This window comes from Phascolarctos cinereus, unplaced genomic scaffold (genome assembly GCF_003287225.1).
Source record: "Phascolarctos cinereus isolate Bilbo 61053 unplaced genomic scaffold, phaCin_HiC Scaffold_9;HRSCAF=440, whole genome shotgun sequence".
NCBI classification, from domain to species: Eukaryota; Metazoa; Chordata; class Mammalia; order Diprotodontia; family Phascolarctidae; genus Phascolarctos; species Phascolarctos cinereus.
In genome coordinates, this window is record NW_027556402.1 from 243344973 (window position 1) to 243368837 (window position 23865).

General features: G+C 46.2%; 1 protein-coding gene across 1 annotated transcript in view; it reads right to left on the reverse strand.

Moving 5' to 3' along the window:
- PHF21A (PHD finger protein 21A) overlaps positions 1–23865 on the reverse strand; it is a 215033-nt gene that overhangs the window by 12116 nt on the left and 179052 nt on the right. The window contains 9 exon segments of the mRNA XM_078148326.1: positions 1893–2000; positions 2002–2057; positions 4821–4881; positions 5318–5397; positions 5827–5878; positions 6413–6511; positions 11378–11671; positions 13437–13526; positions 18838–19089. Coding sequence (XP_078004452.1) covers positions 1893–2000; positions 2002–2057; positions 4821–4881; positions 5318–5397; positions 5827–5878; positions 6413–6511; positions 11378–11671; positions 13437–13526; positions 18838–19089 — 1092 coding nt within the window.

Sequence of the window (23865 nt, forward strand, 5' to 3'; positions counted from 1 at the left end):
GGTTTATCTTTGTCATGGAAGTGGAGGCTTGGTTTTTTTCAATTAAGAAATAAGGGAATATGTGAGGCCCAGCTGAGGTCTGCTCAATTTGTGGAGCGGAGAATCCAAAGGTGAAGGTAAAACAGGGCCCCTCAGGCCTCCTCCTGACACAAGGAAATGTTAACCCTCCTGGGTGGCCTATGGGAAGGAGCACATGACGGAGCCACTTTATCCCGTCAGGTTATTTCTCAGCACAAGGACAGGTCCAGGGAGGCCCAAGAAAATACTGTACAGAATAAAAGGCTTCAGGTCTGGAGGCCCATTGATAATGACTACTCTGAATCAAAAGGCAAGTTGATAGAGGGCTAAGCTAGGACACCAGCAGGAAGCCCTGGTCTCAATCAGCTGCAACCTTATCACTTGTTAAAAGCACACACACAGACACACACACAGGCACACAGACACACACACAGGCACACACACAGAGACACACACGCGCGCACATACACACACAGACGCGCGCACACACACACACACACACACACACACACACACACACACACACCCCCATCATGCTGCCCAACGTCCTTCTCTTCTAAAAGCCAGGGATGGGTGGTGGCACAGGGCACATCTGTGCATGACTGACCAGTTGGGTCCCATGGTTCCAGCTTCCTCTACATGGCTACTGATCCCTAGGATATGCCCTGCCTCTCCACTGTTATTGTTTAATGAATGTTGCTGGGGCTTATGTTCCCCAGTAGCAGATATGCAGAGCTCCATCTGGTGATTTTGATCACTGCCACTATTGGGGGAAGTGTAGAAGTCAATTTATCTTTTTAAAAATCCATTCCACTGGCTGTAACCTAAAGGGGGCTCTAAGCAGCAGGTCTAGTGACTTCCACCTCCAGTCTTCTAAAAAGAACGTTTGCATTTTAAAGTGGAATCAGACAAAAGCTTTTGGTTTGCAATCTGATCTTGGCAGGCCCTGTGGGTTCAGTCTTTCTAAGAAAAATGTCCCCCCCCCAAGGCTTGTGAGCAGGAATACAGCAATGGCTTCTCAACAGGGATCTACCACCCACTTGGGGGCTCACACCAAGAGACCTGTGAGTCTGTGAATTCCTTTGGCAATGGCATTGTCTATGTTGTGCCAGAATCTGACTAAGCGCTCATCCAAAGGACAGAAGGAATTCAAGCCCGAATTGGGCCAATCAGTGACCTGCATTCTGTGCCCTCCAAGGAGGAGGAGGCAGAGCTTGGCCTTAGCACTTGGGGCTTCTTCTTCATTTCCTGACTCCTAAGGATTATGCTTGGGCTGCTGTTAGCAGGCTCAGGGTTCTCTGAGGGCACACTGTCTGAGGACACAAACTTTGTGATTCAGCTGAGAGGTGGGCTTCTCTCCTGCCATTGGTCTAAGTGGCTATCCAGTATTAGGGCCTCAGGTCACACTCTGGTGGATGCAAAGTGGGTGACTTGTGGCAAGGCCTCCCTAATGAACTGTGCTGACCCACTCCATTCCACCCCAAAGGCAAGGCCCTGGAGCTGCCTTCAGCCCTAAGAACTTGTGGAGGACTAACGGCTGATGTTGGATGGTTATTTCCAAAATTCAAGTGGGGATGAGCATGGAAAAACGAATGCTGTCCACTTACATGACCCAAATCTGCTTATCTCTTGGGTGGGTGTCATTTTTAAGTAATCAAGTCCAGTCACTTCGAATCTAGGTCTGGGCATCCTGGCCTCATGTAAGATTCTTAATAACAGGGCCAGAAGAAGCTCATCTCCTGAGTTCATACAGTACATACGAGGCTGTGGAATGTCCTTGAGTGATCAAATGTTACCCCAAGGGGGAGGACCCCTGAGAGCAGCTATCCCCAACTTTAAGCTCTCAGAGAGAAAACGTTTTCCAGATTACTTACGTCTGTGGAGGTGGGGCTGGGCAGGGACACAGGCTGAACAGGTGCAGGGAAAGTGAATGTGGTCTCTGTCTTTTCATTTTCAGGGGAGTCAGGATGACTGGATGGGGGGGGATGCTGGGGTCAGGGCTCCAAAGCCCAGTACCGCATTGTATTTTGGTGGACGACCTACATGCCGAGAGAAGGGAACAAAACGGGAGGAGGGAAGGGGAGAGAGGGGAAGATGATCTTACATACCTTTGGCCAGTGATCCTCATTGGCTAGCATGGAAAAGGAAGTGAGGGAGCAGACAGGAGGTTAGTACAACAGTCACAAAGAGAGGAAGAGAAGCTGAGATTCAAACGTCATTAGAAACATTGATGTGACTCTCACAGCAGCAGTGCAGCTGAGATGTACACAGCCTCAGAGAGTGAGGCACGGTCCTAAGTCGTGCTGCCGGATCACTGCCAGGGCAGCTTAGAGCAGGGCCCTGGACTCCCATGGCCTTTGATTTCAGGGGCGGAAGTGGATGCCACAATCCCAATGGGGAGTTCAAAGCTAAAGATCCAGGGAAACAATGTCTGTTCTCCCTGATTTCTAGTCTGACTTCCATGGACCTGGTTGACCCGGGGATCTGTGCAATCCTCAATCCTACGGCTGGGTGCCAAGGACCCTCTTCCTTCTCCTCTCTTTGGCCCACAAAGTGCTCATTATGCATTTAAGCCCGGATAGGGGCAGCTCAAAGCAACATTCAAATGAATCCTCCTTTTCACTTACTAGCAGGTCAGGGAAAGATCTGTCATAGGAGCAGACCAACTAATTACTAAACAAATGTCTGGCTTATCAATGAATTTTCCTCCTATCTCCCACTTCAGTGGGAGTGACTGACAAGTGTTTACATTTACCAGTTCTCTCCGTAAGCTATAAGGATCACCGGCAATGAGAAGTCTGAAAAGGGGGTTTCTTCTCAAGTCCCCCAAGGGGCACCTTAAAACCTCAAGCTGCAGAGGCTCCCCACAAACTGGCTCCAGGCCTGACAGCCCCACTTGTATCAGGACACATGTGAGATAGATCCGTTATCCTCAGTGCCACATAAAGGAAAAGGAAAAGGAGGCCCAGAGGCTGAACAAAAGTGCCCCTCACCAGGGGAACAGGGCCTGAAGGCTGAGCTACCTGTTAGAAAGGCTGCTAGTGCTAACCTGGCATGGAGGTTGGGCTAAAGAGACAGGTCCTCTGCACTGACTTGTCCAGCTTGCTTTGATTGGGCTAATTTTTAAACCCAAGTATACAGTCTTAAGTTTATCCCTATTCCTTCCTCAATCCAGTCCATTCTTATGGCAGAGAGAGAGAGAGTTCTGGATCCCAACCCAACACCTAACACATTTGTTATCATGTCTAGTTTCATATCATTTGCAAATCTGATGTCACTGACAAAAAGCCCAGCCCAGGGCCAAGCAAAGATCCCTGGGGCACTCCGCTGGAGACCTCTTTCCAAGATGAAATGACACCATTAATGATTACTCTTTGGGTCTTAGCTATTCAGCCAGTTTGGAAGCCATCCAACTGTCCTACCACCAAGCCCACTCTTTGCTCCTGCTCTCAAAGCCAGCGAGAGAGCCTTTATCCAGCACTTTGCTAAAACCGGGGTCATATCTCATCTACAGCATTTTCTGATCCTGTACACTAAGAGAAGGAAGGAAACTGAAGTTGTGGCTTCAGCAGCACAGGGGACTCCCAGGCAAGCAAACTCTCTCTATACATGTAACCTGACAGTCTCAGAGAATTGCCATAAGTACTGAGAGATTAAGTGAACTGCCCAGGGGTCACAAGCCAGTATGGAGAAAAGAAGGACTTGAATCCTGGTCCTTCCGACCAGGTTAATAAATTCGTCATAAAAGGAAAAAAAACCAGACTTGTTCTTGATCAAGTCGTGATGGCCCTTCAGGATCGCTAGCCCTCTCTTTAATTTTACGTTCTAGAATCTTGCCAAGAACAAAGCCAAACTCACTCATTGGTCTTTTTTTTTTTCCTGAAAAACAACTTTTGTCTTTCTCAGGTCCTGTAGCACATCCCTGGCTCTCTGTGATGTTTCAGAGACCCCTGAGTCAGACTTCACAATTGTGTCGATCAGGTTTTGAGCATCCTGAGAGGTCTGGGCTTTGGTGACATGGACACGTGAGTGGCAACCAGAGGGGTCCTTACTCTTTTCCTCCTCCCACTTTTCTTCTTCCTGTCGGCTAAGTCTTTCCCTCTCTATTTCCAGGGCAGGATCATGCTCCTTGGCTGGGACGCCAGCTCTACTTTCTTCCAGTGCTCTGTGAGGTCCTGTCCCTTTTCCTCCCTGGCCTCAGGTCCTTCTGACCCTCTTCTTCCTGGACCTTGCTACATGTCGGTTTTCATCCTTCACTACCTATCCCTGCTTCCACTGCCTGCATGTGACTTTAAAAGAATCTGTTTTCTGATGAGTGCCCTGCCCAGCCACACTGGTTTCTTTAGCCGTTCTCCCTTTTCCTCCTCATGGCAGCCTTGGACGTGGGCTGACTTGCCTTGGGAATTCTAGTCCGTGGGATGCTCTTAGCCCAAGCTGGGGTGCACAGCTGAGCATAGCCCTCTTTCCTCCCCTCCCTCACAGACTCTAAGGCAGAGGGGTAGGACCCAGATACTATGAGGAACCCCTCAGCAACAGGGGGCTCTGCTCTGCCAGGTGATGCCAAAAGGGTGCTCGGCACACTATGCTCTTGGCGAATGGCTTGGTAAGCATGGGGCACAAAGGTGGCACTGAAGCCACCCCCTGCATCTTTTGGTTAAACATCAACAACCTTAGTGAGATGTCCCCTAGTCTTCTTCTTCCTATTCTCAATGAATGAAGAACTATTCTCAGGAGGGGGCCGGTGCAGGGCACAAACACAGACAGCAGAGCATTAGCAAGGGAGGGATATGAAAGACACTCACCTCTCTTCCGGGTCCCAGGATGCATTGTGCTTTTCAGGTATGTGACTGCACTCTTCTTACGCTTTGGGAACACAAGAAGAGAACTTAACTGAGTTGCTATAATAAACACACAGTGTGAGCAAGCTGAAAATATGGGACTTGGTGATTGTCCATAAGCTAATTCTTCAGGCCTTATCACCTTCTGATCTCAGCCCTAACAGGTCTTACTGCTGAGAGACCTGGCTCAGACCCCCACCCCCACCCCACAATCCTTGAGTGGCTGCAGTGTCTACACTCAGAGCCCGCCTAGCACTGGACAGGTCCCATAATGGCTGACATTTCAGTCCTGAGCTTGTGTTTGTTCAAACTCAGGGACAATAGGGGGGAAACAGCTAGAAGACATGGATTGCTGCCCTGGGCCAGGGAGATGCAAGGGCCCTGCTTCTGTGAGGTGGGGCTTCAGCAAGGACCCCAAACAGCAGCAGTGAAGACCAGGCCCCAAGGCTGGCCGGAGATACCTCGGGCTCAAACACGGCTCCGCTGTACACAGGGTTGGCTGTTGTCCTCCTTTTCCTTTCTTGCCTCTTGCTCTGGATTTCTAGGGACAAGGAGAAGGTCCGATCAGAAAAGGACGGTTTGGGAGAGCACCCTGTTCCAACGGCAGGCCAGGCACCTGGAGATGAGCTCCCAGGCCCTGTTCTGGCAGCAGAGTGAGCTCACCCCCTCCTACCGAAGAGAAGCACACTTGCAGCCAAGCAGGAAGTAACACAGGCCATCAGAGGAGGGGGACACTCAGAAAATCAAGACCAGGACTCCCAGTCAAGAATGGAAGAGAATGTCTCCCCTGACGGAAATGACCAAAGTAAATATATAGGTGCTGAGACCATTTTCTGTTCCAGGATTCATTCCTTCATGTGGCAACAATGATTAAATGCCTGCTATGTTTAGGGCACGGGGCTAGGTATGAGGAAAACTTTGGAAACAAAGGTCCAGACCCCTACCCAGGCAACACCATCCCTTTGCTTACCTTCTAGATGGTCATGCGTCACCAGCCCTAGAGATACCATGAAGGCAAGTTTCTGCGCCAAAGAAAGAAAAAAAATGTCCTTTAGGGTCACCATGACACACTTGGGGTTCTCAATAACCCACAGGGAAGCCAGCACAAGGAACTGATGACTACAAGGAAGAGAAGTCAAAGTGAAAGCCCAGGCCCTTTGGCTCATAGGTAGGAAGCCTATCTACTCCAACAGCAAATGAAACAGGCCCCAAGGTCTCCGGCCTCACCTTTCCCAGTGAATGTAAAGGCTACTGTCCCAAATGAGTCCTTCAAAATGAAGAGGACTTACTGGGCATTAGTAATCCTATCAAAGGAACTCCAATTCTCAAACACTTTCCTGGATATTCCCCAGGGAATGCAATTACTGAACTTCAGAGAGAGAGAACACTTGAGAACATGGGGCTTTCTCTGTGGGAATACGTGTACAACTGTGTTTATCAAGAGGGAAGAAAGGCAATGAAATGCCTGGAGGGCAAGCATCCCCCTAACAAGTGAGGGAAAGGAGGGCCCTGTCTGTGTCTCTGGAAAGGTGAGGTCTTTATTTCCTGACAAATACCTGTGGATTCTCTTCTCGCTTTGGCTTAGGTGCAGCAGGTGGGGTGACGGTTCGACTTTCTGCCTGCTTCTCTTCTGTTTCTGTGTGCGATTTAATGGTCTGCGAGAGGAAAACCAAACATCACAGTTTAGAATCTCTTTTTTCTTGAAAAGTAAAAGAACAAGCCCAGCATTTTTGCTTCCACCCACAACGAAACAATAGGGATACAAATACACCCAAATTGGTAGCATATTAACCAGAGTCATTATTACAGGTTCTACTTCAGCAAATAAAGAAAAGCAAATTTCCAGGGAAAATATTAAGTTGCACAATCAGCAAAAATACGCAAAATTGCAGAAGCCTGAATGATCACAACGAGCAATGAAAATTCACATGTAACTTTCAGGAGTCAAAGAGGCTGCCCTCTCCAATCTTCGGGGCTCACAGGCTCAGGGGGCATTACTCCAGTGGCAGGCCAGCATGACCTGCTTCAAATGTTCAACTGTCCACAGGCACTTCAAAAAGACCTTCTATAACACTGACAGTTTCCAAACAATACCACCTCAGTTAAATCTTTCCAATGTATCTGGATGATGCATTTGCCTTCCCTCTCATGGTGTAACAGCTGAAGGAAACTCTAATCTGGGATCAATCAACTGGACATCCATTGTGGGGTATAATAAACCAGAAGTGGTGCTCAGACAGGTGGGGCCTTAATAAGAGGAAGAACAATAGTAACAGGAATAACTTTTGGAAATGTAAATAGGCACACCTAGGGGTTGGAGGGAAAAGCTGAACAGGAACCAGGTGAAGGAAGCAATGGTCAAGAAAGCCTGGGGCCAGGGCAGCATAGATGGATACAGCTCTGGCCTTAGAGTCAGGAAGACCTGAGTTCAAATCCAGCGTCAGACACTTGACACTTAGTAGCTGTGTGACCCTGGGCAAGTCATTTAACCCCACTGCAGAGAGAGAGAGAGGGAGAGGGAGAGGGAGAGGGAGAGGGAGAGGGAGAGGGAGAGGGAGAGGGAGAGGGAGAGAGAGGGAGAGGGAGAGGGAGAGGGAGAGGAGAGGGAGAGGGAGAGGGAGAGGGAGAGGGAGAGGGAGAGAGAACACGTGAGCCTGGGGCCAGGGAAAAAGGCAATTGGCAAATTCCATACCCAAGCAAAGAGTAAGGAGCTGGAGATGACGCTGATGTGACAATTCCCTTTTGCAAAACTCTTATCAAGAAGAGAAGTTGGCACTCCATTTAACAAAAGGATGGAGACAGGTAACCAAACCCATGAACAGCCCCACGGGACAAAATTATAAGAAAGATCAGAAGAGTGTTCCACCTCCTGACTGCCTGGCTCCCCGAGGACCCAAGTGAACCGACCACTACAAAGGTCCAAAGAACCTATCTGTGAAAAGATGGAGAAATGAATGACTTAAAGAGCACCTGACAGGACACCACAAGGAGAATCTTGGCTGAAGATGAGGAAAAATTTCATGGAAGTCCTGGAGAGACGCTCCTCCTAATCTAAGAGAAGTAGCTGCCACAGCTCTGGATCACACAGGAGAAGAAAAGCAACTGCCAGGAGAAAGGTAATCTTGTCCCAGGCAGGCAGGAGAGATGCTTCCATAATCTCCCCTCTTCATCCAGGCTCATTTGCATAACAGTGACTACCCAAGCTAGCCAGTCTCCTCAAACACGGAAAGCTTCCATCTGCCAAGAGAGTGGACAGTGCAACGGAAGCATCTCCCTTTTTAACCAAAGAAGGCTTTACGCATGGACTCCCTAAACACCAAAAGGGTGTTTAAAAATGTGGAAACAAAAGTATAGACATAAATGTAACTTATGACTTTTTCCTGCTTCAAGAATTTCCATTCCAAGATTTGTATGGTCTGATACTGAGTGATGTGAGCAGAACCAGGAGAACACTGTACACGGCAACAGCCACGTTGTGCGATGACTAACATTGACAGATTTAACCCTTCTCAGCAAAATGCTATCCACATCCAAAGAAAGAATTATGGAGTTTGGATGCAGATCGAAGCATACTATTTGCTATTTTTTCTTCTGTTATGTTTTGTTTCCTCTGTCTGGTGGTTCCTCCTATTGGTTCTAATTCCTACTTACAACATCACTAAAGTGAAAATATGTTTAATAGGAATGTATATGTATAGCCTATATCAGATTGTGTGCCATCTTGGGGAGGGGAAGAAAAATTAAAACTCAAAAGCTTATGGAAGTGATTGTTGATAATTCAAAATAAATTAACAAAAAAAAATTTAACAACAAAAAAAAAGAATTTCCATTCTACTGTTCTTTTTTTTTTTAATTTTTTAGGCAAATTGGGGTTAAGTGACTTGCCCAGGGTCACACAGCTAGCGTATTATGTGTCTGAGGCTGGATTTGAACTCAGGTCTTCCTGACGGCGAGGGCGGCGCTCTGTCCCTCACGCCACCTAGCTGCCCTACTAGACTATTAGTATTGTGACCACCATGATAAACAATAGCTAAGACTCACATAAATGGTGGCTCAGAGTTAGCTGCACAGTGCCTTCCTCACAACCACCCCGTGAAGTCAGTAATACAAGGGCTATTATTCCCATTTTGCAGATGGGGAAGCGTCCAGATTCACACAAGCCCCTGAGGTTCTGACTCCGAGTCCAATGGCCTTCGGATTACGCCATGCTGAATAGGTACCAGAGCATCCCGAGAATGGATTCTGTTACCATGACTAGGTCTTTCTAAGTATAACCTCACTCTACCCAGAGATGGGCCAACCTGCAAAAATAAAGCCTGGGAGGATTCTTCCCCTGAGGAGAGTGAAAAAAGGCAATCTGGCTTTAAGAGAGAATATTATTTTCCTTTCTAAGAATTAGTTGGCAGCTCTTCTATTGGTGTCCTACCTGATGTCAAAAGCCTTTAAAAAACAAACCGAAACCTTTCAGAACTAACTTCAGCCAGGCCTGGAAGCACATGGGAGTTCTCTGTATGTCCTCTCCATTCCATATCTCGTTGAGTAATATTAAGAAATAATATTTTCTTAACATCTTTGTCTGATCTGATTGAGAAATCTCCACAATCTTTAACAATTCAGCCTTTTTCTCATTCTTATCAGAGGCCTAGCCACTTTCTAAAAGGAGAGGCCTGATCAGCCCAGGAAAGAAAACTCCCCCCAAAAGGGATTAAGAATGTAATAACCTGACCAAAAGTAATGAACAGAGGCATCTCCTGAGTTCACCTCTGACCAGCTTAAAAGGACAATCCTTAGGAAGAGCTGTTAAAAGGCAGATTTAATGACTCTAGGAAAAGGTTTCTCCAGTATGCTCTCAAAGTTACTATTGTTCTGTATGACGAATCAAAACATCACCTAAATCTTGTCGTCCTGTTCAATCTGGATAGTGGAACTTTGTCTTTGGCTTGGGAATACTATAAATTGTAAGTGGAAATGGCTGTGTCAGGGAGATCTTCAAAAGGATGATGGATCTCTGTCCCTTTGGGTTCTTTCATTCTAAGTTGAGATGCTTAGAATGGTTTAATTAGTACATCTACCTCTGGCTGACCTGTGCCAAAAACATAGTACTGAGTATTTTTGCCACAAAAGCATCACTAAAAGGTTAGGATTCAAGAACAGAAGAAAAAACTGAAGAAAAACTTTTTTCCAGAGAAACAAAAACCATTCTTCCTTGGAAGTATCATCAAAAGGGGAAAGGGTGACAGTTAACAAAAAGAAAAAAAATCTGTTGTCTAAATTAATCATTTATGAATGTCCTTCAAAGCACTGTCTGTGTCATGGGTCATTTTTTGACAGCAGAAAGATGAAGTCTTGGGTCCTGGGAAAATGGGATCCTGGTACTATGCTCTGGTCATATTTTCTTTCAAAAACCTTCAGGGGCTCTAGACTGCCTGCCAAATACAAGTATAAATTCGTTATTGTAGCATTTAAGGCCCTTCACAACCTGTATACAACCTAGCTTTCTAGCCCTTCTCCTACTATTCCCCTTCATGTCCCCCTCCAGTCAAACAGAAATCCTTTTTGCTGCACCTCCCCCCCAACCTAAAGACCCAGCCACCTAAGGTGTGGCCCTGAATAATCCCTTGCACACACTGGAGTGAAACGTGCTCAGACCTCTTGCAGGCAGCACAAATCTCCTTTCTTCTTATATTAGGGCTCTCTGGGGGTCAGCACCGGGTGCCCTTTGTCACACTACAAACTCCCTGACAACAGGTTCTGTATCATGTCTATCTCCATGGCCAGCAGCTATTAGAGCACCCCGCATGCTGTAGATACTACGGTTTGCCTTCGTTCTCAGCCTTAGAGAGAGAGAGGCGCCAGCAGCACATCTGGCAAGCCTGGCCCTGGGACAGCACGTTTCCAAAAGGCCTTTTTGGTCATCACCATCTGGCAGGCTCTCCGATAGACAGGGCTGCGTGTAGGAGTCAGGTCCTGCTTTGCTGGGAAAAGTTCCTCCTCCCCCATCACTGGTTTTTGCTGAAGGTAACAAGAACCACCTGCCCTAAATCTATCCTGTTTCTCTTCTTCTGGGTGTTTCTGTCCTAGGGCCCTTTCCCTGAGACGCTCTGGCCTCATTTCTTTCTGAGGGGATGTACACAGACTGGAAAGTATGCATGAAAGCCAGCCTTTCAGTGGGGCTGAAAATGTCTCTATCCTCAAGGGAGAAAAGGACTTTGCCGGATTCTTTTCAGAGGTTTGTTTTTGCCCCTTTCATCTCCTTACTTCCAGAACAACCATGTGGGGGCTGGGATGTGAAGCTCTTGTTTCTGACCTGCTTGAAACGAATGTGGTGTGTTCTGACTACAGGGGCTCCCAGCCTGTGCCTCAGCATCCTGAGTGAGGCAGCGGCGGCAGCAGCAGCAGCAGCACACTTTGTGGGCTTCCCTGGAGAGCCAGAAGAGGGCCCATGCTCTCCTACAAGAAGCCTGCTGAGCATCCCTGGATGCTGGAAGGATGGCTCTCTGTAGGGCCCCTGCAGTGGGTACCTGTTTCTCGAGGCTTGGCTTGCTGAGCTGCACAGTCTGAGGCCCAGCCAGGCGGGCCCCGGGAGCGGCAATCACAATGCTGGTGAGCTGAGCCATAGGGAACGTCTTGGCAATGGTCGCTGTCTGCCCATTCACAACGCGCACAGGGTGGATGGAGTTCTGGGACGTGGGCAGGGACGTCGGGGTGAATTTGGTCAGCATCACAGGCCTCTGGATGAGCTGAGGGGCTGCCAGCATCGGAGGGGGTGCGGGTGCGATGGGGATGTTGTTCTGGGCCACTGGTTTGGGCCGGACCTGCAGGGAAATAAAGAAAAGAGCAGCCCTGACTCACTGTCTTCCCATTCAAAACATTTCCCAGGAGCTAGATGCAAGAGTTAGTAAATGAACTGAAGTAATCTGTCCTGTTGGATGAGCCCAGTGCCTTGAGAGAGGCTATCAGCTCTTACAGAACCTTTGATGCCATCCCAGGCCCCTGGCACAGTCCATGCCTGAAGCTGGGGCTCAGGAGTCCTTGGCACCTGTGCTCCTCACATTTCTTCTTTCTACACAGAGCTGGTCACAGTTCACTTTCTAGCTTCTTCATAGACGTCACAGTCCTGGCTCCTCCAACATTTCTGGCCTTTGAATTTCCTGCTCTCAGCTGTCATCCCACCTCTGCTGTGACCCTTGAAAGCTCTAAACCACAGGTTCCCAAACTTATTTGGCCTACCATCCCCTTTTTAAAAAAATTACTCAGTACTCCCCTGGAAATCTACTTTCCTTAACCCTTTAATGTTTTTTTTTGAAATTTAATAATATATTGTAAATTTGTGGATTTTTCCCTGCATTGACATTTTGATGACACAATATCGCACCATGCAACTGTATAGTATTGTATTATAAACAAGTCATTACATGCACACATTCCTGCTAATGCAGGCTGGACTTCCCAACAACGTGCGATGCTAGCCTGCCAACACTTGCTTGTTAAGACCTATCGGCAGACTTGACCACTGATTTGATTGATTATAATTCGCATTTTGTGTGTTTATCTGGAAAATAATGTAATCACTAGGACTTCAACTCTGTTATACAACAGATGAAACATGTATGAACGGTTTTTCAAAATTTTCTTCTCTTCTCTTCTTTCTTTATGCTTCCACCGCCCCTTTATTTTTTATTTAATGCCCCAAATTGCACCCAAGGCTACTACCATGGTATTGGATCATTCTAGAGCCCCCCCCCACCCCGAGGGCAGTATCACCCACTTTGGAAATACATGCTGTAGACTTACTTTTGCTAATGGACCTCCTGTGAGGGTGGTCCTTGATGGGGATTCCCATCCTGCCTGCCCAGCAAGTCGACCTAACAGAAGTTTAACTGTGCTAAAACACAGTGCTAGTCACTGTCTGAGAACTGAAAGAATGCCCTGAGGGGTCTAACCAGCTACTGCTACTTGTGCAAAGACCCTTTGGACAATAATAAGACACTAAGAACACATTTCCACAGTCCTCACAACTCCATCATTAGACATTGTATGTATCATTACTCCTCCTGTGCAGATGAAAAGAATAGGGCTCAGATGACGTGTCCAGGGCCACACAGCTTGGCCACGAGCTCAGTCTTGGCCAAGCCTTCATATTCTGGGCTTTAAGTTAATTGGGGCACTCCAATCTGCTCCCCGACTTTTAAGGGAAGAACTCAACAGCCCTTTGCTAGTGACACTGATTCCTGCTTTCTTCTTCACTTTTTATGTTAGCATACAACCACAGGTTCCTAATACAGGCGGAAAAAACCTCTCTGAAAATCATTTTGTTTCTTCATTGCTACCAGGAAGGATCTGGCCAGATTATTCCCAAGTTTCCCATACAGTCCAGGGGTGCTTCCAATCTAGACAATATTTCTAACATCCTGTCTGTTGTTCGCTGACCCCGTCCTAAGACTGTCTTGTTCAGTGCCAATGATGTGCCCTTCTCTGGGGTACAGAAATCGGCGCTCAGAATTATCTCTCAAATGTGACCTGAAGAGCACGGCTCTCAGGCTGCCTTTGCCTTTGCTGGACTTGTCTTCGCCCACTTACCTGGGGAAGGAAGTTTGGACGAGGAGTGAGTCTGGGAGGAGGGATGAACTGTGGTACTTTGATGGGCTGAGGAGGTGTCGCTTGAACCTGCTAAGCAAACATGAAAGAAACAGTTAAACTGGGAGGGACGGTTTGCTCGCAGGACACCAAAGCTCAGCTCCCTAGGAGTGTTTCAGGCTCACTGCTCTTTGGCAGACGGGTTCTCCAGCCCTGGCCACCCTTGCCCCTGGCATTCACTGGGATGCATCTTCTTACCCTTTCATTCTTCTGGGAACCCCCTTTCTCTTTCATCACACACCTGATTGTAGAACATGCTGGTGCAGCAAGCTTAACCAATCTCCTATGAAACTCTTTAATACCTGCACTTATGTATTTAAAGAAATTCAAACTGGCTCTACAACACAGGGAAGTTTTGTCAAGTGTGGCTGGTCGGCCAAATGGCTCTTCACCTAAGAGAAGGGTTCTTATCTGAGCAGGCTGAAAATTGCAGGAATAATGAATGGGCTTCTGGCCAAGGTACGAAGTGTACCTGACGACGACTCACGAGAACGTCTTTGCCCGGAAATTTTGCAGATCTAATAAAAAAGGCTTGAAATTGAAAAGGAAAAGATAGAGAGAAAACTGCCCAAATCCATCCACTAAGCTAGATGCCATAAACAGTAACTCGAGAGTGGGAGGGAAAAATAGCACTAGGAATACCCAGAATTAAAAAGAGAAAAAACTTTAAAAAAGGAGTAAGCAATCAAACCTCCAACATGGGGTGTTTATGTACAAGGACAGCGTTAATAAGCCAAGTGATTTAGAGAGCCCACCACAAGGAAGAAAATTTGACTTCCTGGGTATGTCAGAAGAGACTCAGAAGAATGAGACCCATGCCTGAAATGTGAATCTGGAACATGATACCTTATTCACCAAAAACAATTGGGTAAAGTGGAGGGGGGGGAGCTATACAGAAATGGAAACATAGTCGGTGTCTGTCTCTGCGGAAATGACTCAACAAACTTACATATGACTGGAATGAAATGTTACTGCAACATAAGAAACAAGGAGGGGAAGGAATATAGAAAAATTCAGGAAGTCTGACACGACACATACACAACCACCTGGACACTGGAAACAACATCATACAATGATCATGACCCAGTGTGATTTATCTCTTTGCAGACAGAGGTGGGGTATTATGGGGAAGGAGCACTGCATACACTGTCAAATCCAGTTGATCCACTGGTTAATTTTGTTAAACTACTCCCCCTCCCCTTTAATTTTTTTTATTTTTGTTATAAGGAATGGCTGACTGTGGAAGGAAACAAGGATTATATTAGGAAATAAAGGTAACATAAAAACAAAAGCTATCAAAGATTCTTAAAATAAAATCAAAGCAAACATAAACAAAACTAATCCTATCCTTGGAGTCTATTAAGGATCACGGGAAATAGATGGGAAGAGTTTTTGCAGCACATCTCAATCCATGAACAAATGACTTTGGGTATCTAGGCGTCTGCCGGGGAGCCCCCTTCTCCCAAAGCGGAGCAATTTCTTGACTTGACTTAAGGGTCATTTTATCATTCAGGGACAACTTCTAGTCTGGACTTGATTTTCACCAGTAAGGAGAATGGGATACTAGGGTGGAAATGATAGGAACCTTGGGGGAGGGGGAGGATCTACTGCAGTGTAGATTTTGTGATGGAGAAGCAGAAGAAAAGTCCGACACGCATCCTAGATTTAGGGTGAGCTCTTCTCAGTGGGTACAATCTCATGGACTCTTGATTTTACAGGAGAAGTCAGTACAGGAGGGCTCTCATGAATAAAATTCTGAAGACGGTGACCAGGAAATGATGTGGATGTATAGGGAGTGTACCTAAGGCAGAAAGAGGGGCAGCAGAGAAGAAATACCGGAATGTGGCAAGGTCTAGGAAGACTTAAAGTGAGTTCTCTCTAGGAAAAGGGAAGGATCAGAAATGGGAAGGAGGAAGACAGTGAAAAGCTGAGAAAACTGAGGGCTCTTTAGCTCTTTCCCACTATGTAGAATGAGATCTGGAAAGGACAGAGCAAAGACAGCCCACATGGAGCAGAGCAGAAACCCCAGAGAAGTCAGGAGAAAGCAGGAGAGCAGCCAGCTGTCTTTGAGGAGGCCGAGGCACCAGATACAAGGGGACTATACACCCTATGGTCTACTGTCACTGATTCCTGAAGGGCTGTGATGATTAAGGAAGCAAGGGTGTTGCTGTGAGCCCAGAGGACAGTCACCTCCATCTTTAAAAAGGGGACTAAAGAGGAGCCTGTATAATACAGACTTTGGGAAGAATGCCTTCCAACATCTAGAGTGGCTCCACCTGACTTCCCAGCAGAATTTTTGACTGGATCGCTGATAGAATGGTGACTGAGGTCTGGAAAAAGGGACAATGACAGCCAAAGAGCCAGCATGGCTTCATCAAGACAGTTCATGCTGCTTCAGGTTCATTCTTTTTTTTTTTTTTTTCAAATTTTTAGGCAATTGGGGGTAAGTGACTTGCCCAGGGTCACACAGCTTATAAATGTCAAGTGTTTGGTCTGAGGCCGGATTTGAATCAGGTCCTCCTGACTTCAGGGCTGGTGCTCTATCCGCTGCACCACCTAGCTGCCCCAGTTTTCATTTCTTTTTGACACAGTGACATGGCTGACAGAAGAGCAGAAAGAATCCTCTGGGTATGGGTCACCTGTTTCAGGGAGACATTCTAAACACAATTTCTCACCCTACCCTTAAGAATAAGACGGAAGGATGTGGGGTGGACGACACAGGCAGGCACTTGAGTGGGTCTGGCCCACTTCCATTAGAGGAATGGCCAGACCTGAAGAGATGGCTTAGCAGTGCAGCGTCAATGTAAAATGAGGTCTGAAGCGGAATGCCTCGGGGACCTGTGTTTGACCCTGTACTATGGAACACTTTTATTAATGACGCAGACAGGACGTAAAGATAGGAATGACAGGGAATGTGTTGGATGACAGAATCAGGATCCAGAAAGATGGCTGGGCCACGCACAGTCAAACACAATGCGAAGTTCAACACTTGGACTTACAGAAGCACCTTCTCAAGTAAAACAGGAGAGCAGCATGGCTAGTAATGGTTTGTGCGACAAGGATGGGGGTGGGGTTACTGTGCTGCAGATCCCTGGGTATCCCACAGCAGCCGACCTTGCCAGCGTGAGGCTACGTGCGCTCAAGACCGGGAGGTGACAGTCCTGTGGCGCTCTGCCTGGCCCCTCCTTTCCGTGGTCCGTCAAGTGAAATGAGAACTAGGCTGCTTTTTCCCTCCTGGACTCCTTCACCTTTAGAAAAGAGACCAGCAGCACAGAACTAAGCGGGCCGAGTCCTGGAGGCAGGGAAGCCCATGATGGAAGAGGGATTAACAGTGATGAGAAGTCAAAAGGTCACTGGGGGAACATTCCCAGGGTCAGCTCCTTTACAGGAGGATCTAGCTTACATATATCACGCTGCCCCCATCAACAGTAAAGGTAACGATGATCATCCTCATCATTATTATTGATGGTTATCTAGATTATAAAAAAATATTATCAATAGTTAAATAGATAATAATTATAATTGACAGATGTATAGATAACAATAATAATAATTCCCAGGGTTCCCGTGAGGTTCAAATGAGATAATCATTGTGAAGTACAGCGCCTGGACCATAGTAAGTGCTACAGAGATGTTAGCTATTGCTGTTGTCACTGCGGTTATAGGGCTACAGGTCTTGTACACATTGTTTCCCCCATTAGAACATAAGCTCCCTGAGGGCGAATCAACAAGCCTTAATAAACGCCTCCCTACTAAGTACCAAGCAGTGTGTGCTCAGTGTTGGGGATACACAGAAAGGTAAAGGTCCCTGCCCTCAGTGAGCTTACAATCTAACGGGGGGGGGGGAGACAAATGTGCAAACAACTACAGACAAACATGACAGAGACAGGATAAACGGAGGGAAGGCGTGAGCACGAGGTGGGAGCTACAGGAGCCAGGAGGCAGAGATGAGGAGGGAACACCTTCCAGGCCTGAGGGACAGGTGGGGAAAAGGCCCAGAATCCAGAGATGGGACCGTCTTGTGAGAGAACCAAAAAGGAGGCTGGTCACTGGACCCTAGGAAAGTGTATGAAGACTGGGAAGGGTGGGAGGCAGGCTTTAAAAAGCCAAATGGAGGTAACAGGGCAGCCGCTGGGATCTACTGAAAGGGCGGTGACCTGGCCAGGGGCTGCTTTAACTTCTACATCCTTAGCCCTTAGCAGAGTGCTGGGGTTTGGCACACAGTACGTACTCAGGTGCTTACGAAATCAATGGGCTGAGAACTTCAGGTGGTTTGTGAACCTGTTTATGGGCTCCTATGAGTCTCTTTTATCTTCTGCATTTCAGTGGGTTAAATGCCTCCTATTCTCATCTCCCACACACTGTCCCCGCTCCCTCCCCAAAGCTGGTGTGTTCATTCAGTTCTAGGTGCCACAATTTAGGAAGGACATGGAGAAGTTGGAAACTACACGTAGGAAAAGGACCTGAATGGCGAGGGGCCCTGGGTTTGTGTCCTGTAAAGAACGGCCGAAGGAGCTAGGGATTTTTGGTCTAAAGAAGACTACTTAGGAGAGACATGATAACCATTCTCAAGTATAGGAAGGCCTATCCCATGGGAGAAGGACTAGACTGCCAACAAGACAATCTTGGCTTCAGGTAAAGAAAGATTTTCTAACAATCCACCCCAAAGTACAACATTCTGCCTTGAGGCTGGGGGGGTGGGGAGGGCGCACGGTTCCCCTTCCCTGGGAGTCTTCAAGCAAAGCTTTACTCAGTCTTAACTCCAAAGGAGAGTCTGATGTGCTCTGAGGGCCCAACAAACTGGTATGGACTGATCTACCTGATAGCTTCTCGTGGAAACCCCTCGTCTGTTTCATTAGCTCTGATTTGCTTTAAACATGTTAAACACACCAACAACGAGGCCTCTTTCAGAAGGGCTAAGATCTGGCTGTTGGCTGGCCTTTTGAAAAATGGTGCAGACAGACCTCCTCCCCCAGTGCTGAGCAGAACAGCTCAGAAAATCATTTTATCCTTGAAAGTTTCCTAATTATTTTTGTTCTGGGCCTTTCTGCTGGGGGCCCCCTTTTTTTTTCTTCTTGACAGACCACAGGCAATGATGATGCCATCAGCGTGCTGAGTTTGTTAGTATTTGTAAAGTGCTCTATGTGCCTCTTGAATTTCCTGAGTTTGATCACACACAGGTATATGACACGTGCTTAAAGAAATCAATGTCAAAAGGGAGTCTGGCACAGAACACACCAAGGGAAAGTCTGAAAAGTCCCCTGAATGGATCCAGTCTATAAATATCCAGAGAGATTCCAAACCCTTGTTTACAGACACACAAGGACCACAATTACTGGCTTACCAAAGTCACGGTGTTTTTTGCCACAATCTGAACAGCCTCTGCCCCGGGCCCAGCGACCTTACTCGACGTCTGGAGGTTGACGGGTGCGCTCTGCACGTCGGGGCTGAGCACGGCCTTCTGGCTGTTTATGGCAGTCACCATGGCAATGGTGGGTCTCTGGCCCACAACAGAGGCAGGCATGGTTGCGGTTGCTGCTTTCAAGACAAGAGGTAGCGTCTTTGTGGTGATCATAGAAGCTGTAGTTACAGTCTTCTAGAGGAGAGAAAATACATATCATGACAATGCAGTGCATCTACATTGGCCGCTATGACGCTACTGAGTTTTGAGGGAAACGCAGCATAATTCACACAGTCCATCGAGGTGCTATACATAACGCCCTTTCTTCTGTTAAAAACCACACCTGGCGTTATTACTTTGGGGAAAGGAAGTGCTTGTTCATCCAAGTGTCCACATTCGGCTCCATCCTTCCATGTGTAAGCTCGTGCTAACAAATGCAGCTCATACAAGGCACTTTCAGCAATGAATGGGCCTCCAAAGACGCAGGGAGGAAGGCGAGCAGAAGTCCTATGTTGAACTCTGTATTATTTTGCCATTCATGTTCTTAAAATGGATTAATAAACTGTGTAAAAGTTGCAAAGTTGATAGGGGCACACCTTCTCTACCCTAAATTTTAATGATCTCACCAATTGAGGGGAAAATCACCACATAATGTTAATTATTTGTCACTGAAACAAAATTTTGGGTAAAATCTCATTTTCTGATTATTACCCTGGGGAGGAAGAAAGGAAACTCACACAAGGGTCACTGTAATTTAATTCCTCTGAGGCTCCTAGTTTTATGAAATGTATCAACCCATTAAATGAGTAAATATTAGTTCTAAGTATCTGAGGATTACCCAATCCTCGGATTTTGTAGTTAGTTGTCATTGACTACAGGAACTTTCCCTGGAGAGTGGCCACGATCAGCGGTCAAGAAAAGAAAGCAAGGGAGAAGCAACCTGCCCTGCAGTGAATATCAAGATGGGGTAAGGGGCTAGACTTGTTTCCATCAATGCCACCTGAACCCATGGATCAAGATTTGTACAGGTTCTTTCACTGCAGTAATCCAATCTGTCCACTACAAAGTAAAAAGAGATCGAGAACCACTACACAGGATACCTGACCACTAGGTACCACTGAAGGTCCAGACAGTCTGAGAACAAGAAAAGCCATCTGGTCGAACCAGCTATCTGGCTGATGCTAACTCAGGCTTCTGCTTTTTAAATGTCAGACTGATCAAAAACCCTCCACGCTTCTATTGGCAAATCTAGATGTCTCCACAGGTAACATACATTTTTTCCTTTACTATTCATCCACTTTAGTTTCTGTTCATCAAACTGATCCACTTTGGGTCCCTATTTATCTGTCCTATAATCCTTCTCCCAACACACACATGGGCTTTGAGCACCACTGCATGCATTTAACTGAACACATTCATTATTTGGCCCATCTGATCCCCACAGGATATAATTCAGTCTTTCTTCACAAATAACAAGGGGCAAAATGCCCTCAACCTTTGCTCTCCCCTACTTAATCACTTTCCCCATTTTCCCTAATTTCTTCAATTATAAACTAGAAACATCAACATGTAACTATTACTCTGTGGAAAAGACAGATCATTTGCTATTTTGAGGTGATAAAAACTATAGCTATGTTACCTTACTGAGCTATACCACAGTAAGAGACATAGCAATAAGCTGTTTTTTCTGAGCATTCTAAAATAAGGAAAAAGCCCTTCACTATGAGTAAACAGGCTTTGTCAGATACGCTGCACATTCTGTGATCAGAGCTCCTCACAAGGGAGGTCATTCTGCTTTTGTCTGACACACCTTCCATTCATGGAAATCACCATCAACACTGGACCTGATCCTAACTGTCAGCCAGAGCAGGTAACAAACAAGCTCCACTTTCATCCACGTTGTGACCCGACCCCTACAATGTTCCTGCCAGAGTGGGGTTTTAACGTTTTCATTCAATCATCAAGTGTCCTTCAGGCGCAGCTGACAGAGCGGGGAAGGTGTCCATGCCACCCACCATCTCTGCCCAGGACCTGAAACAGGACTCTCCTGTCCACTATTCTAGGCAATAATGCATAAGCCCTAAAGGTGACAGTGGCTCTGCCTTCCTGATTCCATGCCAGTCCTTACGCTGGGCCAGGGAGTAGGTGAACACAAACCACCAAGGATTCAAGGTGGAAGAGTTCTTGTGGCCATGGGAACCAACAACTTTGCAAACCTAGAAAAAAATCATTTTTCTTTCTAATTCTTCCCACAACAGAAACAAAGGAGGGGAAAGAAGGGGAAAAGGACGCATCTGCAAAGAAAAACTTTAAATTTTGCTTGAAGTAAACTGATGCGAAGTAAAATTAGTTTCATGTCTGAATACACTGAATAAAAAGTGGCAGTTTCCTGGATATTTCACTAGAGGGCCCTTTAACTTTGAATAAAATTCAACTCATGACACAGAGATGACCTGGAAGTTAATGTCCAAATGGGTAGCAAAAGGGCACTGAGAATCACAAGATACTTAGTTTGCAGTCAATTTTTTTTTTCCTGCCAGCAAAGCAGAGGGTACTCACATAAGATCAGACAGGCTCCGACACACATGCAAATGGAGACTTTTTTGAATACAGAATTTATTTCTCCTGCACACCTACCGTGGATTGCTTTGTCTGTTACCGCGGAATGTCACTGTTCTACACAGATAAGACGTGACAGCAAGGAGACTCCCCCTGTTTCCTCTGTGGGTTTATTTTGCAGTAAATTTTCTTAATCATTTCTTTCCTTCTGTTTATGGTATAAATGAAAGTTGCTTTTTAAAAAAAACTATAGGTATTTTGATTGGCATTTAAAAAAAATTAGACCTAAAGAAATGGAATCTATTCATCAGACTAGCAAATGCCAAGGTACTCGGACAGCAAACTTTTTGTTACTACCAAGTAAATAAAGACTGCAAGAGAAAGGGAAGGCAACTAGACCCTGCTCTCTATCTCCTCACATAATCCGGAACACCATCAGAGTGGAACATTTCCCTGGGCTATAGAGTAACAAAGAAAACGCTTTCACAACAGAAAAGGAGCAAATTCTACCTTACTCCCTCCATATCATCTCGGTATGCTCCAAACGTGCCATCTCACATGGATAAGCTAGTTCGAGACCTATTGAAAAACAACACACCCCGTGATCATCACAACCTGGCCAACTGACATTCCGAGTCAGCTCACAATTCCTCACCTCCACAATGTCTCCCCTAAGAGGGGAAGTAAAAACCACACACTTCTAGCTGTCAGAGTTATTGTAGAGCTGTCATTCTCTTTGTGGCACTGGAATCTTTTAAGAATGATGGACAAAGTACTTTTAAACACATAGCCTCAAATGCAAAATTCTGTTTTCTAAGCAGCCAAAATGTGCACTATATACCATTCCTCTGGGAGAGAGCCCTGCCACACCATCACCAAATATTTAAGTACTGACAGACACTCAGCTTCTCAGATTAAAGCCTCCCTCATTTGCTTGAGGACAGATCCTAGAATGAAATGTTCCTTTTATTTTCAACTTGAAAACTCGGTTCCTATCATCCAGGTTTCATTATTCAGGGTGTCTAAAAAGTCTCAGTGCTGGTTTAAGCTATTATAGCTTATAAAAGCCATCATAAGCTATAATAACATAGCTTTTAAGTTATATTATTTATAAGCTAAATTGTTTTCAAAAGCTATTAAATTATAATAGCTTAAGACAGCACTAAGATTTTTGAGACACCCAGTCCTGACCATGGCCTATTCATGGCTGATAAGCCATGTCATGACTAGCTCCAAATCTTATGATGACACCTTCTCTGATTGACACACATATGTTACAAAGCTGCTTTTGAGATACAACATTAAATCAGTAACTTTTCATACCTCTTTCTGTACAGATAGCATTCGCCATTCACTAATGTGCCTCTATTACATCTGGATGAAGAATCCAGCCAGAAGAAAATTCCTGCTGAAGGGTCATTCTACTTCTAAAGATGACCCCGATATGTGTCCCCTTGTATCGAGATCCTGGCTTAAGTCCCTGATGAGTGAATCCATCTGAAGCACCCTCCTGAACTTTGCTGACCACACCACAACATGCCACCACAACGGCTTGGATCTTCTGTATGAAGCTTCCTTTGTTTTCACTGGGTTGGACACAGTAATAGCTCAGAAACACATTTGTTCTTTTGGGCCATTTTGTCCACAGGAAAAATCTGTCACACCACTGCTCTGCTCATTCTAACACAGGTCCAAGGATATAGACCTTGGAACTCTTTCATTTCTAATATTTAAATCTGAGAGGGGGAAAACAACTTAACTTGGCAAACAAAGTCCCACCGATGAGCAGTGCTGGCCACAGTTACTAATTTCACTGAAATTATAACACATCTTCGATTCTGTATTATGGAAAAACTTCTCAGAAGCAAAAGGCTCTATGCCTTTCTTAACCTTAGACTAATGATGCCTTTTTCTTCTGGGTAGGGGGATATAATTTCCCCTTCCTTCTTGAGCCCTAGCAGTCGACATTTACATTTCTAAATAGGGGTAACAGCAGTCCTGCTTCATGGGGCAAAGCTCAGCTTGTTCTATTATGGTGTTACTGCTCTTCTACAGGGCTCTCCTGACCAGAGTTCTGTGGGCAGGTCCTCTAGATCACACAGCTAGTTACTAAGTGGAAGATTAGCCTAGGCACGAGCCTAGGTGTTCTAGGTCAGGTATGTATTCTTATTCTTAGCCTGCACTGATGTAGGAAACAATGTAGGAAATGCCACCAAAAGCCTGGATGACTTCCCTGGGCTGTCGAACACTGTCAGTCATCCAAGGCCTGTGTGGAGCTGGCTGGGTTTAGCCAACAGGCTCTGGGACTGGTTCTGCCCTATGGAATGGTCACCATCTGCAGGAGTGGGAAGCTGCATGGCTTTTGGGCCAGTTCTGTGGGAAAGAATAGAGGACAGGGCCTAGAGGGCCTCT